At 38.7% G+C, this 15,003-nt stretch overlaps 2 protein-coding genes across 2 annotated transcripts; one reads left to right on the forward strand and one right to left on the reverse strand.

Annotated features, from left to right (window-relative positions):
* The first annotated feature begins 773 nt into the window (after positions 1-773).
* Positions 774-9,459, forward strand: LOC114152983 (GTPase IMAP family member 8-like). Its single transcript, XM_028031181.1, has 3 exons — positions 774-885; positions 2,109-2,156; positions 6,792-9,459. Exons 1-3 carry the CDS (start codon positions 861-863, stop codon positions 8,918-8,920), a joined length of 2,202 nt encoding a protein of 733 aa, XP_027886982.1. The 5' UTR covers positions 774-860; the 3' UTR covers positions 8,921-9,459.
* Positions 9,460-11,363: 1,904 nt separating this feature from the next.
* Positions 11,364-14,235, reverse strand: LOC114152986 (cysteine-rich and transmembrane domain-containing protein 1). Its single transcript, XM_028031188.1, has 5 exons — positions 14,143-14,235; positions 13,164-13,277; positions 12,856-12,899; positions 11,914-12,028; positions 11,364-11,841 (listed from the first exon to the last, which is right to left on the reverse strand). Exons 2-5 carry the CDS (start codon positions 13,267-13,269, stop codon positions 11,729-11,731), a joined length of 378 nt encoding a protein of 125 aa, XP_027886989.1. The 5' UTR covers positions 13,270-13,277; positions 14,143-14,235; the 3' UTR covers positions 11,364-11,728.
* Between the last annotated feature and the right edge of the window lie 768 nt (positions 14,236-15,003).

Below are 15,003 nucleotides of genomic sequence, written 5' to 3' on the forward strand. Positions count from 1 at the left end.
ACGGATAATTCCAAGTTTAAATGAACCATTTAATCCACCGTATTTATGTAAACTAATGTTTATTCGGATGTAATGTAATTTGCATACTGAGTATTTTTCTGTGTTTTCTGTCATTTTACTTTCACACTTTATTGCATTGAATCATCTTCAAATACAACACCAGTTCATTCAAGAAAGTGGTGCAAGACACAATTTAGCTTGTGAACAGTTTAGACTGTGAACAATGTAAGAACAGTGAAAATCAGTCTGGACATGGAGAGTGACGTTGTGTTCAGCTGAGCCGAATCAGGGGAACGAGGAGCAGCTGATAAAATGCTGAGAGTTTTTATCTGAGACATGAAAACTCACAGTTGGAGAATGAAAATATTCACAGTAACAAGATGGAAAAGTTAACAGTTGGTGAAGCTGAAGCATGAAAATAATGAGACTTTATTAAATCCAGCTCTGAGAAGAAGAAAGTCACCAGAAGATATTATGTTTAATTTAACAAACTGTTAAAAACCTTATGGGAGTTTGAGTTGTAAATATTAATCCACAACAGGACAGTCTTAGTGAAGTTGTGCTACAGGAATAGCTTGGAAGCAGAAAAGTTGCAGCAGCAGAGATGCGCAACGCGGAATTACTTTAGGTTTGGGTTGGGACTTTAACGAGAGATTCTGTAAATATAAAACCGTTACATTTGAAACTCTAGCTGTAACTTTCTGTTTCATCACCATCACTTGCTCTGTTTCTAACCACCAGATGTCACATGTTCACAGGTAGAACACGTGACAGACTGAATATATCTGAGCTAAGATGAAACTGAAACTATTGAGCATCAGAACATCAGCAGCAGCAGGAGCAACCAGAAGAGACCAAACATGAGTGATACAATTCATCTTCTTGGTAAGAACATTTATTAGCTAACATTTTTGACTCTCTTCTTCATTAGATATATTTTTATATAATTTTATTTAATTAATATATTTATTTCTCATTATTTATGTTTTCAAACTATTTCTACACATCATTGTTCACTACCTCCATATTACTGTCTTTAACGTTTAAAGATTTCAAATTATAAGAAAATCACCAGATTTCACCAATGAGTAACTTTATAAATTAGTTTGTGTTGCAGCTCATTGCTTCAACTTCCTATTAATATCAGAGGATATTTTGTGTTTTACTTTCACTAGACTGTAGACTTTTATGCCTTCATAATTTATTGTTCAATCATTTCATAAACGTAAATGTTCCACAGTTTTCCTCTCAGTCTGTTTTAAAGTTGTGACCAATCCTGAGTGGTTTGCTTGGTAATCGAAAAGAGTCAATGTCAGTCCTAGCAGAAGCAAACTTAAGGCAGAGATGGTCAAAGGAAACATCGATGCAGCTTCTTCAGACAAACCTTAGTGGTTGAAAACAGATTTGACTGGGAATTGTTTCAGGAAGCTGGAGAACTGCATCAGATTAAGATGAGCTTTATAATTTCACAGTTAGTTTTAGATGAGGCCGGGGTTGAGAAAGATCGTTTATTAATTCCTGATAAACCGGTTTATAACAGTCTTTCTCTGTGGCTTCTTGTCCCTGCATGTAGTAACATCTTCTTATATAGTTGTTGTTTGCAGTTGTTTCATCAACATGGTGATAAAACATTGGTTCTGAAACTTAACCAAAAGCCTAAACTGCCAGATCTATGATGTACTGCAGTTGTTTCCAGTTACAGAGCAGATTCAACATTACAGCAATATTTCTGTTCAGCTTCAGCTACACAGCTTGTAGTTAAATAATGTCACTAATTTAAAAACTGTAAAAATATTCTTCATAGTTCTTTTTTAATCCGCTTTATGCATTATGTTGCACTTAGGGCTAAAAACGTTTTTGATGTTGAGTGTATTACTACATAGAGTAGAAGTTGCATCCACAGGGGCATCAATATGACTCTTTTAAAGGTGAATTAAAATAGCAGTCAACTGTTTTTAATTATACATCATAACCAGAACAACCAGGGATGTAATGAAATGCTTTTTTGTTTATTTTGTCACTATGTCTGTCTGAAACTGGTTTAGCCAGAACTAGGTCCTCATGGCATGTCCTACCTATTTATAATATGTGAAAATGTAATTTCTCAGAGGAAATGGAGGTGACTGGAGCAGCTGCAGCTGGATCAGAAACCCAAGGTAAACTTAATGCACATACTTTTCTGAATGTTGAAACTAAATCCCAGATCATTGTGTTTTGGATTGTGGCCTTGAAACATTAACTTCAGATTCAGGAACCAGCAGCAGGTCAGGGAGAATGTTGTAACGATGTTTAAAGCAGAGTTTGGATGTATAACATCATCCCAAGCTCTGAATATCTCACAGAGCTCTGATCAATCCTGGTGGACACAGATTGAGATCTGGAGTCTTTTCCACAGCAAACATGTGGTAGTTTGATCAGAGGAGAGCAGAACAGATCTTTCTGATAATTTTTCAGATTTTATTTGTAAAAAATAAAATCACTCACCGCTTAATTCCACTTTACAGTTATCTTCACATAAGGCCAAGTTGGAGAAAGGAAGCATCGTGTTTTGTAATCAGTCATGTGGTCTGTCCTCCATTCTCACCTGAGCTTAAACAAATGATCGTCTAATTTTCCTGTTCAACCGTTTTTTTCCCCTCTCACCATGAGTCACCGTGGGCGTGGGTAACAAAGCAAAGTGCAGACACAAATGTTTTAATCTCATGGTGGATTTAATAAAAAATAAAAGAAAACATATACAAGTAAATACTTGTGAAAAACAGGCAATACAGAGTTGACTATGAGGGAGAATCTGACAAGGAGCAGAGTTTTATAGGGAGGTCATCATTTCATTCACATAGAGAATCTACATAGATACAAAACCAAACTGTTCTCTTTCATAAGGGAAATGAAACATTCAAGGATGTTTATGATGGTGCGTAGCAGACAATCAATCGATTTTATTCATATAGCACATTTCAGCAACATGGCAGTTCAAAGGTTCAAAGGCGTTATATTATAAAAACACAAAAATACAAAGTTATAAAAGACACCATCCAGTAAACGGTTGAAAAAAGCAGTAAGCATTACATTTTATCAAGTGTCATCATCACACATCAAATACGTTTGTCAATATTTTATTTATTCTGGTTCAAAAGCAACTCTAACCCTGTGGGGTTTCAATTTAAATGTAAAGGAATTCAATATTTCAGCTGTTCTGTAATTTTATGGAAGTTATTTTCATATTTCTATTGTCACATAGAAATATTCATGAAACAGTTTATTGTAAAACAGAGTTTAGAGAAACCGCTTCATAAGACTTTCCCATGAGCATGTGTATCACACAAGAATGATAACACTGTTATACATTGAAACAATCACATAGCAACCTTAAAATATTCCTCTTATAATATGGAGAGTGAAGTTGTGTTCAGCTGGGCCCAATCAGCTGATAAAGGAAAATACTGGGCAGGAAAACTAAGGGAAGGAGAGTAACTAACAAAGAAAACACAGAGGAAGCATGAGTAGACACCAAGAAGAGCAATAATAAGCTAAAATAAAACCACAGATAAAAGCTAAACACAAAGAAACAGACTAAGTTTTTACCTAACTACAAAAACGAATACAGAGAAACTAACTGATGAAGAAAAACCCAAATTAAACTAAGAAACAATCAGAAAAAAGATAAACATCAGAGGATCATGACAGAGATATTCATAGCAAAGATAAATAGTTTTAACATTACAGAAAAAGATGATTAAAACTAAAGAGTATTAATTTTATAGCAGCATCTTTATAGTGATTGTATTTTGGTCAATCCTTGATTATTAGAAGATAATTAGCTCAGTCTAACCTGAAGACTTTAACAATCTTCATCATAATAGTAAAGTATTTACTACTGTAGATGAATAAACATGTTGAAGGTCAGTTTTTGAAGGGGAAACATCCAGGTGGCCCACCAGCAGCCAAAACGAAGTTATTTATCTGAGACACAAAACCTCACAGCAATAAAAATGTTCACAGCAACAAGATGGAAAAGCTAATAGCTGATGAAGCATGAAAATAATGAGATTTTATTAAATCCAGCTCTGATAAAAATAAAGTCACCAGAAGATGTCGGGTTTAATTTAAAAAACTGTTAAAAAAAACTTATGGGAGTTTGGGTTGTAAATGTTAATCCACAACAGGACACTCTTGGTGTAGTAGGGCTATAGAGAAATAGCTTGGAAGAACCTGTTTGAAGCTGTTCACTGCATAAAGACTCCTGTCCCACACAGTCAGTAAGACTAACATGGTTAAGACCAAAGAGCTGTCCGAAGACAAAATGGTAGAGCTCCACAAGGATGGAAAGGGCTACGGGGCAATTGCCAATCAGCTTGGTGAAAAAAGATCAACTGTTGGAGCGATTATTAAAAAATGGAAGAAGCTAAACATGACTGTCACTCTCTCTCGGACTGGGGATCCACGCAAGATATCACCTGGTGGCGTATCAATGATCCTAAGAAAGGTGGGTGCAAAAGAGGAACCGTTGGTTGGATCCTCCAGGCAGCTTCTAGCCACGATTGAGATGGACAAAGAACTTTGCAGCTGAAGAAAAGCCGGGGCCACGGAGCCGAAGACTGTCCGGTGCATGGGGACCAACCCGTCGGCCCCGCAACATGTGGCTTCAAATCGCACATGTAATTGCGATTTCAGCTGATTCCAGCTGATTCCAGCACATCAGCTGGAATCAGACCCCAAAGATGAAGGCCAAGGCAAAGATAAAGACCTGGTGCCTTCCTTCCATGAGGTCGGCTCGTCTACATCTCAACGGACCAGAAAGATTATGAGACAAGATGAAGGGAGCTTCAGAGCCGCAAGACAAGAAGCTGAGGAACGCTACACACATGAGGAAGTCACCCTAAGATCCGAGACCTGTCGCTTTAAATCAGTACTCTTCCTGCCAGCACCCAAGTCCTGTGTGACCTCACCATCCATGCAGAGACGAAAGCTCATCAGACCTACAGATATTCCTGCCTTCATCGATCCATTTCCTCCTCCTTCTGCAACACCTTCTTCATCATCAGGCCAGGTCTGGAGTTTGAAACACCAAACTCCGTCCGTCTCTCTCAAAGGTTCCCTTTTTTAGTTCTCAGTGTCAGCAGTAGGGAAAGATAGACTAGATGATTGATTTTACTTATTTGATTATTTCTGCTACTGAATTAAGCTGTACTGACCCTTGCAAAAACGACTTAATAAAATATTTAGCATAAAGAAAATCTAAAAGATGTTGTGGACATTCAGTTAATGAGTCGCCTTAAAGTTCTTTGATGGTTGTAAAATAGCTGTGATGTTTGATTCTGGAGAGGAAGAGGTGGAAAATGTTTTTAGGTTGCTGGTAGCCCATATTTAAAACCTCATCCTTGGGACTCGACCGAGTCACTAAAACCAACCTGGTTCAGTAACAAGAGCAAGTTGTAATAAAGAGAAAGAACTGACGTTAACAGGTGTGCTCTGTGAAACTAGTTGGCTGCAGGCTGCTCAGTCTGGCTAATTCACAGGGGGAAGAAGGGTGGGGCATCTGAATGTAGGCCGTCAGAATCCAGGCGAATCGTTTCTCGAAACCAGCTTAAACAGAGTTTACTTCAGTTCTGGACAGGGTAAATCCCAGCAGATTTAGGAAACTCAATTCACTCTTTAGACGGAGAGCTGGTAGCACATCTCCCCTCTCAGAAGAGAAAGTAGACATACCATACCATAACATAAGCGACAACATACCATAACTGTTGGAATAATATTTTCTTTGCTGTCTTCTGCAGGAGACATGCACAGTAGAGTGGCTGCTGACGCAACTATTCTACATCAGCAGAATGACGTAGAATGGTCATTCTGCTGATCATTTAGTTGTGTGTCAGTTGCAGGAAACCCAAACTTAGAAATTATATTCAAATTGAGGATGTGTTTAAACTGTCAAGTTAAATATGAACAGAAGACAAAGATCTCTGGAGAAAAGAGAGCTGGAAAACAAAGGGTGTTTTTGTGAGCTTAATGTGGTTAAGAGTTTTATTTTGTAGTTCAATATTCTCTGTATTATGATTTGACGAATAATCTGCTTATGAAGATGCAACAGAAAGACCCTGATCTGTTCTGGCTGTCAGAAGCTCATATCTTAGTTGGCTTATTGAATGAAGATATCTTTGTTTTAGCAACATTTATTGAACATAAAGACAGAGTTTTTAATCATTTATTGTATATTTTAGTTATGGAATTGAATCATGTAAATGTTTCATGTTTGAGAAGATTGTTCAGCAGCCATCTTGGTGTCATTCTAGTTCTAGTTCTATGTTATTTATAATGACCAACAGGATGTATTATTGACTTGGATTTCCTCTTGCACTACTTAAAATACAAAAGAATAGCTTTTCAATTCTTTCCTGAAGGCTCATTGTAAACATAACCTTTGACTGTGACATGTCAGAGGGTGATGATCAGCCTTGATATGTCTAAAAGTATTTTAGACAGTTATTGAGAATAAAATTTAGTGATGGACTGTCAGACCAACAATAACGTAAACAAAAACAATAGAAATCTCTCAAATTTTTACTGAAGTCTATAGTTACATCATTTATCTGGGAGGGTATTTCATAAAGTTAAACTTATAAAGGTTAATAATTTTAAATATCCCTTATTAATTCTTTCAAGCCAAATGATATTTAAGTAGAAGGTTGTCTTTTTGTTCTGACAGTATTGCAGCTTAAACAAATGAAAGATTTAGAAAATGATGTTGTCACTCTCCTTCTAACTCCTCATGTATTTGACCTTTTTCCTACCAGAACCAGTGGATCCAGTTCTCAGGATGGTTCTTCTGGGAAAAACTGGAGCTGGAAAGAGTGCAACAGGAAACACGATCTTAGGAAAAAAAGTATTTAAATCTTTGTCCTCATCTTCATCACTGACACTGAAAAATGAGAAAAAATCTGGAGATTTCGAAGGCCAACCTCTGGAAGTGGTAGATACTCCAGGTTTCTTTAACACAAAAGGTGAGCCACTAAAGGTGATGGCTGAGATCACTAAATGCATCTCGCTGTCTGATCCGGGTCCTCATGTGTTCCTGGTGGTGATCCAGCCAACCAGATTTACACGAGAAGATGAAGAAACAGTCAAGATCATCCGGAATCATTTTGGAGAAAAATCAGTCTGTTACAACATGGTGCTGTTCACTCATGGAGACGATCTGGAGGATGAAGATGTCTCCATTGACAGCGTTATTGAAAACAACGACACTCTCCATGACATCATCAGTCAGTGTGGAGGAGGATATCACGTCTTCAACAACAGAAACAAGGATCCATCTCAGGTCAGAGAGCTGCTGGAGAAGATCAACAGGATGGTTCAGAAAAATGGAGGAATCTGCTACACCAAAGAGATGCTAGAAGAAGCTCAGAGAATTAAAAGAGAGGAACTCCGGATTATCCTGGTGGGGAAAACTGGAGCTGGGAAAAGTGCAGCTGGAAATACCATATTAGGAGGGAAAATATTTACATCTGGTATTAGCTCCTCATCAGTTACAGAAGAGTGTCAAAAAGAAACACGAGTGCTCAATGGTCAAATGCTGAGTGTGGTCGATACTCCAGGTCTGTTTGATACTTTTCAGAATCAACTACAGGTGAAAGAAGAAATCCTCAAATGCATCTCATTTGCTGCTCCTGGTCCTCATGTGTTCCTGGTGGTGATCCAGCCAAACAGATTCACAGAAGAAGAACAAAATGCGGTGAAATTTATTCAGGAGATTTTGGGAGAAGGATCAGAGTGTTACAGCATGGTTCTTTTCACTCATGGAGACGATCTGGAGGAGGAAAACCGCTCCATTGACAACCTTATTGAAAACAATGAGACTCTCCATGACATCGTCACTAAGTGTGGAGGAGGATATCACGTCTTCAACAACAAAAAAAAAGATCCGTCTCAGGCACAAGAGCTGCTGGATAAAATCAAGAGGATGGTTCAAAACAATAAAGGAATCTGCTACACCAAAGAGATGCTGGAAGAAGACCAGAGAATTAAAAGAGAGGAACTCCGGATTGTCCTGGTGGGGAAAACTGGAGCTGGGAAAAGTGCAGTAGGAAATACCATATTAGGAGAGAAAATATTTACATCTGGTATTAACTCCTCATCAGTTACAACAGAGTGTCAAAAAGAAACACGAGTGCTAAGCAATCAAATGCTGAGTGTGGTCGATACTCCAGGTCTGTTTGATACTTTTCAAAGTCAACAGAAGGTGAAAGCAGAAATCGCTAAATGCGTCTCACTTGCTGCTCCTGGTCCTCATGTTTTCCTGGTGGTGATCCAGCCAAACAGATTCACACCAGAAGAACAAAACACAGTGAAAATCATCCAGGAGATTTTTGGAGAAGAATCAGAGCAGTACAGCATGGTGCTGTTCACTCATGGAGACGATCTGGAGGAGGACAATGTCTCCATCAAAAAAATAATCAATGACAACAAGGCCCTGAAGAATTTCATTGATCAATGCGGTAAAAGATCCCATGTGTTCAACAATAAAGCTAAAGATCCAGATCAGGTCACAGAGCTTATCAAAAAGATTAATAAAATGGTTAAGAAAAATGGAGGAAAGGGAAAATATTACACCAACCAGATGCTGGAAGAAGCAGAGGAAGCCATAAAGGAAGAAATGGAAAAACTGCACAGGGAAAATCCAAACATGAGTTTTGATGAAGCCAGAAGAAAGGCTGAGAAAGACAACAGCTTCATCCGTGGAGTTTTGGCCTCTGCTGGAATTGTTGTTGGAACTGCTGTTGCTGGGATTCTCACTGAAGTTGCTATTGGAGCTGCTGTTGGAGCTACATTAGGTCCTATAGGAGCTGCTGCAGGGGCTGGAGTGGGCTTGGTGACTGCAGTTACAGGTGCTGTAGTGAAGAAGAAATTCTGTAAAGTTCAGTGAATATTTACGCTATTGAGTCACCTGAAGGTTAGTTCAGGAATAAATCACAAAATTAAAGTATCTCTATCATTTAATCATGATTATTCATAGACTTTCCAAGGAATCTCCATTTTCAAGGTGATGCATGTTTAATTTAGGATGTCTATATAATCAACACTGCTTACTGTATATGTGATTTCTAGAGCGTGTGGATAGAAAACTGGTGAGATATACTGTATATATATATATATATATATATATATGTATATAACTGTTTTTGTATAAGAATAAAGAAAATTGAAGATACAGTGATTTAATTTACCACATAAGAAATGAAACCTTAGACTTATAACTGAAATCTGTTTTGTTGTGTTAGAAGAGTAAAAAATAAAATAAAAGAGAGAGAGAAATATTAATGTAATCAATTACTTTGAAGGGGAAGCATGTCTTAACTTTGATAAATATTATTAATATTATAATAATATTTAAATGGCATTTGCATAGAATTAATTGTTTTCTGTCTGAGTTCTGAAATAAGATCAAATAAAGTCAGAAAAAAATGTGTGTCTGGTTTAATGTTGATTCGCTACATTTTTTAAAATATCTGTTTCACCATTAAACTAATAACCCATCTGATGGGAAAAGGAGAGAATCCATCAAAATCAGCTTCTAAATCCCCAATATGCACAATTCCTCTGTTCACACAATTCACTATATTTACTGTCAAATTTAATTTATTGCACAACTTTACACAACAGTTCTTAGTGGTAGATGCTGTTTATTTTATAAAATGGAGAGTAATATGGCTGGAGGTTTATAGAGGGGAAACAAAATGCCGTAGGACAGATACATTTATTAGTGAAATAATAAGATTAAAATATCTGAGGAAACCATAAAAGATCCAGACCAACAGGAGCAGCAAAATGGAAGAATCCATCAGTGAGACAAACATGCCAAACAGTTTTAATGATGTGGAGATGCGAATAAGGCATGAAACCAAGTGAACGCAAACAACAGAATGAGGAACAGCTGGAGGAAAATCTGGACAGAAAATTGAGGGAAGGCAGAATAATTATTACTAATAAATAGAACCAAGAGTCAGAAATAGAAATCAAGGGGAAAAAACAACACTGATCTCAGGAAGCTAAACGCACAAAGAATAGAATGTAATAAAGTAACAGATACAAAAAATTAACTTTTTTTTTTTACTAGCAAAAATAAGAAATGGGTGAATATGATACCCAAAGAGCAAAATAAAAAGGAGGTGGTACAGACACAAGCACAAATGAAACCAAACTCAAACAGCCAAAGATCATAGAATGAAGTTTTCTGGAGAATCAATTTAGATGGTTCAGTTCTCATGTTAAAGGAGATTCTAAAGTTTTGGTTATTTTCTTGGGACAGTAAAAATGCTTCAACAACCAGTTGTGTTTAATATTTCGTAAATTCATGGCTACTGACTGCAGGAGACAAGAAGCACTCTGGCGCTGGATGGCAGAAACGAGCACTCCAATCATGATCTAACTCTGATAGAGGATATTCCTTCCTAAAGGTTATTCTGCATCTCATTTGTGAACAAAGGGAACTAGTGTATCAGTTACATAAAATCAGTTACATACTGCCTTGCAGCAAAAAGGTCCTGGGTTCGATTCCTGGCCCGGGGTCTTTCTACTCCGTACTCCGACTTCCTCCCACAGTCCAAAAACATGACTCTTAGGTTAACTGGTCTCTCCAAATTCTCCCTAGGTGTGTGTGTGTGTGTGCACGGTTGTGTGTCCTGTCTGTCTCTGTGTTGCCCTGCGACAGACTGGCGACCTGTCCAGGTGACCCCGCCTCTCACCCGGAACGCTAGCTGGAGATAGACACCAGCACCTCCTGATCCCACTAGGGACAAGGGTGTTAGAAAATGGATGGATGAAAATCTTTTTATTTCATTGTATACTTCTTATAGGAACACCCCTATCCCAAATATGGTTTGGTCATTGAGGCATTGAGTAGTTCTAGGAAAGTAAACAATCAATCTGCTTAGATCTGCAGCCGAGGACTGTCACTATCCTGTACATCATAGCTTCTATTGGCAGGTGACCACTGGTCCTGAGCCAGAGGAAGTTTTCCTCTCCACTGTCGCCCCCTGCTGATCCAGGGGGAGTGATGCTGCAGGACTCGATGCTCTGCTGGAGAGAAACAGCTGTGACTTCAATACTGACAGGGAATAATGAAGGTGAAAGAAATGATTGATGGTTTTATGATGGTACTTGATAAAATGTTGTACTGGCTGCTTGTTCATTCTATGTTCTTAATCAAATAGTTTATTGTCTCATGTTTTTATCATGTAAAACACTTTAACCTGCCGTGTTAATGAGATGTTTGGCACAATAAACTGGAACTGAACCAGCTGAGAGGCTTTAAATGGTCAATTAGGAGAAAAAAAATTATTAATAATAATAATAAACAAAACTGCAGCTGCATGAGAGGAAACATGTTTTCTTTAGAAAAAAAGAGAAAATAGACGAAAAACTGTTAAAAATGTTACAATACAAACAGTTACCTATCAATCACTTTATAGATCAGCTGTGACCAATCTGATATAAGATCAATAGTCAATCATCAAAGAGACACCAGCAGAGAGTGGTTAGAAAATGCTTTCAGATGATGTCATCATCCTCCATGTTTGTTTCTGCTCGCTGTCCAATCAGACAGCAGGATTTTCCTCTGAACCTTTAATGAGAATAACGTCGTTTTAAACTCAAACATGTCGGACATTCCTGGTGTCAGCAGACCGGACGGTCACATGGTCACTGCTGAGGATGATGATGAAGGTGATGATGGTCAGCGGTGCAGCAGGTCATACAGGCAGCAGCAGCACAGAGCAGCAGAACACGCAGCCAGGTACGACCCGATACCGCCCGGCTGCTGATTGGTCCGAGGATCCATCAGCAGAACTGTTGATGACATCATCAGTCTACCGTTAGTCTGTGGCCAATCAGACTACGGTCTGCAGGTGAGGAGGTTACCTGTGGGCTTCGCCGGATGGGAGGCCTGGTGTTTGTTGCCATAGTAACCAGGTGACATCACCGAGGCCCCCTGCTGTGCAGCGGGTCCTGGTTGGACGATGGTCTGAGGGAAAGTCTGGGAGAGGGGAGGAGGGGGGGTTTGTTGGAAATTCAGATGTCAAACTTTAATCTCCTAATTTAACTCAATAATCTGCTTCAGTTCTGTTCTGGTCCAGATCCGGATCAGAACTAAACCAGTCAGTAATTTTTATTTTCTAAGCGACTTTTATGGATAAAACGTATCAAAGCGCTTCACAGGAAGAGAAAGTGCTGAACACACACACACACACACACACACACACACACACACACCCCTACACAACATATTGTTTCCTTCTATTGTCTTTGTTGTAGTTTTTATAGTTTTATTTTGTTTCTAATGTTTTAATCTAGTTTTTATGGATGTTCATGTATGAGAGCAACAGATTATTTTATAATTTCCTCTGGATTAATAAAGAACCACCCAACTCAGCCTGGCCTGAATGGCGCCCCCTGCTGTTCAGGTTTTTGTTATCCTCCTGTTCTGCTGTTTGTAGTATGAATTTTCTGCTGTATGAATTTTTTCTTGGATAATAAACGTTACATTAAATCTTATGAGTATTTCTGTAAAATGAAATCAGCTGATCTCCTCAGATATTAAAACTTTTTGGGCTTCATGCAGCCGCCAGGCTGGGACTGAGCTGGATTATCTTTAAACTGGACTTTATAGTTTTATTTTATTTTATTATGTTTGGATTAATTGTGATAAAACAGCTGGTTATTAACTTTCTGTTTTCTTGTTAAACTCCTTGATATAATGAATACATTTTCTGTAGTTTATCCTGAACTCATTGTCACATCAGCAGCAGGTGAATTCAGTCACATGACGTCTGACAGGAAGCTGCCGCGGTGCATTCTGGGTACCTGATAGGCGGAGCCGGGGAAGGCAGTGGGCGGTGAGTAAAAAGCTGAGAGATAAAAAAAACAACACATTTTATAAAAACTGAAGCAGGAAGATAAATGACATTGTCTCATAAAGATGACAGCTAAATAAAGTCAGAGTATTGATGTGATAAATCTAAACTAACTTATCATTTGTTTAGAATGAGAAATTACAATAATTACAGAGGTTGTGGCGTCTATGGAATAAGAAGTAAATAACAATTCACATAACAATAAAGTTAAAATTTTACTAAGTGATTTCTGGCTTTGTGATGAAAACAAAAACGGACCTGGAGGAAACATGGAGGGAGACGAATCGTCAGGGAAGAACGGACGATACGGAGGAGGATGATCACTCATCTGGATGGATGGATGATGGATGGATGGATGATGCATGGATGGATCTATGCAGAAAGCAGAAACATGTTTTTAGCTTCAGATGAAATATTTTATATTAAATATTTTGATTAAAATGTCTTTTTTTCAGATTTAATATTTTAAATGAATGAATCTAATCATTTAAGATAAATGATTAGATTCATTTAAAATCTGAGACATTATTTCCGTCTCTGTGAATGCCTGAGACGCTCCAGGACATAAATCTGATGTGTCTGCTGCAGATTCATGTGTAATAACCTCATAAACATCGCCATGACGATGGACGTCCCTCCAAAACAGTCAGTCTGACCTCTGACCTTTCGCCAGGCAGTAAGTAAATTTTGTCCCTGCAGAGACATTTGGACGTGTCTGTGTCCCCCAGCAGACACACAGTGCAGTCAGCTGCCTCCATACCAGCAATCATCTAATTAACAAGTTGCCACGGCAACCGCCACACGGACACAAACAGCCGCCTGTCCCACACAGGAGCAGCTTGTTCCAGTTAAACCAGTCAGCTGCTGCTGGGAGAGCTGGACCGGCAGCATGTTACCATAGCAACTACCAGAACCAGCCCGAGACTCGACCTGACCCATCAGAACCAGCCTGATACCTAACTAGCGTGCTGAACAGCTGCTAGTTACTACAGCAGGTACTGATGATGTCATCCAGGTGATCTGGCTGTGATTGGTGGACAGGAACCGTCCATCTGTCCTGCTGCTGCTCCGTCTTCACAAGAGGACAGAGAAACACGCAGCGCTGATGTCTCTCATGTCTCTCATGTCTCTGATGTCTCTGATGTCTCTCATGTCTCTGATGTCTCTACCGTTTTAAATGTTTCTAATGTCTCTTATATCTAACGTCTCCATGAAGTCTGAAGAAAACTGGACTTACCTGAAGAGGAACGGCTCTGCTGTCCTGATCAGATGCTGACCGACTGAGGAGACGGTCAGAGACACGAGGACAGGGTGAGGCCCAAGGGCCCTCCTCCTCCTCCTCCTCCTCTTTGTTTTCCTTGTCTTAGCTGCTTTTTCACTTTTCCTCATTTTTTTTCTCCTCTTGTGAAGAAAGTCCAGTTTGCCGTTTGCTTATGGATCATAAATCTGTTTTTTAAACTCTGTTGCTGCAGAAATAAGAAGTCAAATCAAACCTTCCTGTTGACTCTACAAAGGAAAACAATCTTCAGGTTCATCCTGGCCTGCAGATAATATCCCATCCATCTGCCTCTTCATAAATATCTCTATAATCTCTCCCATCCAGCAGTCCATTGGTTAAACTCCGTCTCTTCAATTTAAATCAGCCAATCACCTCAGCCTTCCAGAGTGGAGAAAAAGGAAACAAACACACATAATATAAACATTAACAATTATTAATGGATAATAAAATATCAGGCAAACATTTGCTGTATGCAAATCCACACATTACAAGTTTAAAAAATATATATATTTTAATTACTTTAAGCTTCAACCAATCAAACGCTAGCTTTTATCCCTGAGCTGCATTTCAGGCGGGCCTCCTCTTTATCTTTGGGACCCAAGATGGCCGCCACTAAAGACACACCCACAAGCTAACTAACATTTCATCAGGACAGACAGAAAGTTAATTTACACTCTGGAACTGAAGCTTAGAGATAAAATTAGTGACTCTTAATCAGATTTTGTGCTGCTGATTCAGGTGTAACAGCAGCATCAGGTAAAAGATTCGTCCAGTTTGGTTTTTCCATTTTGATTCAGCTAAAGGAGCAGAGAGCTAGTC

The sequence above is a fragment of the Xiphophorus couchianus genome, chromosome 11 (assembly GCF_001444195.1).
Source record: "Xiphophorus couchianus chromosome 11, X_couchianus-1.0, whole genome shotgun sequence".
Classification (NCBI taxonomy): domain Eukaryota; kingdom Metazoa; phylum Chordata; class Actinopteri; order Cyprinodontiformes; family Poeciliidae; genus Xiphophorus; species Xiphophorus couchianus.

What these genes read in the sequence shown, in the direction of transcription:
- LOC114152983 (XM_028031181.1), top strand. Translation starts at nt 861, where the DNA reads ATGAGTGATACAATTCATCTTCTTG. An exon ending in TGATACAATTCATCTTCTTG is followed by an intron (nt 886 to 2,108) that starts GTAAGAACATTT and finishes GTAATTTCTCAG; the next exon opens with AGGAAATGGAGGTGACTGGA. An exon ending in AGCTGGATCAGAAACCCAAG is followed by an intron (nt 2,157 to 6,791) that starts GTAAACTTAATG and finishes TTTTCCTACCAG; the next exon opens with AACCAGTGGATCCAGTTCTC.
- LOC114152986 (XM_028031188.1), bottom strand. Translation starts at nt 13,269, where the DNA reads ATGCATCATCCATCCATCCATCATCCATCCATCCAGATGAGTGATCAT. An exon ending in TCCCTCCATGTTTCCTCCAG is followed by an intron (nt 12,900 to 13,163) that starts GTCCGTTTTTGT and finishes TTTATCTCTCAG; the next exon opens with CTTTTTACTCACCGCCCACT. An exon ending in CCATCCGGCGAAGCCCACAG is followed by an intron (nt 11,842 to 11,913) that starts GTAACCTCCTCA and finishes TGTCATCAACAG; the next exon opens with TTCTGCTGATGGATCCTCGG.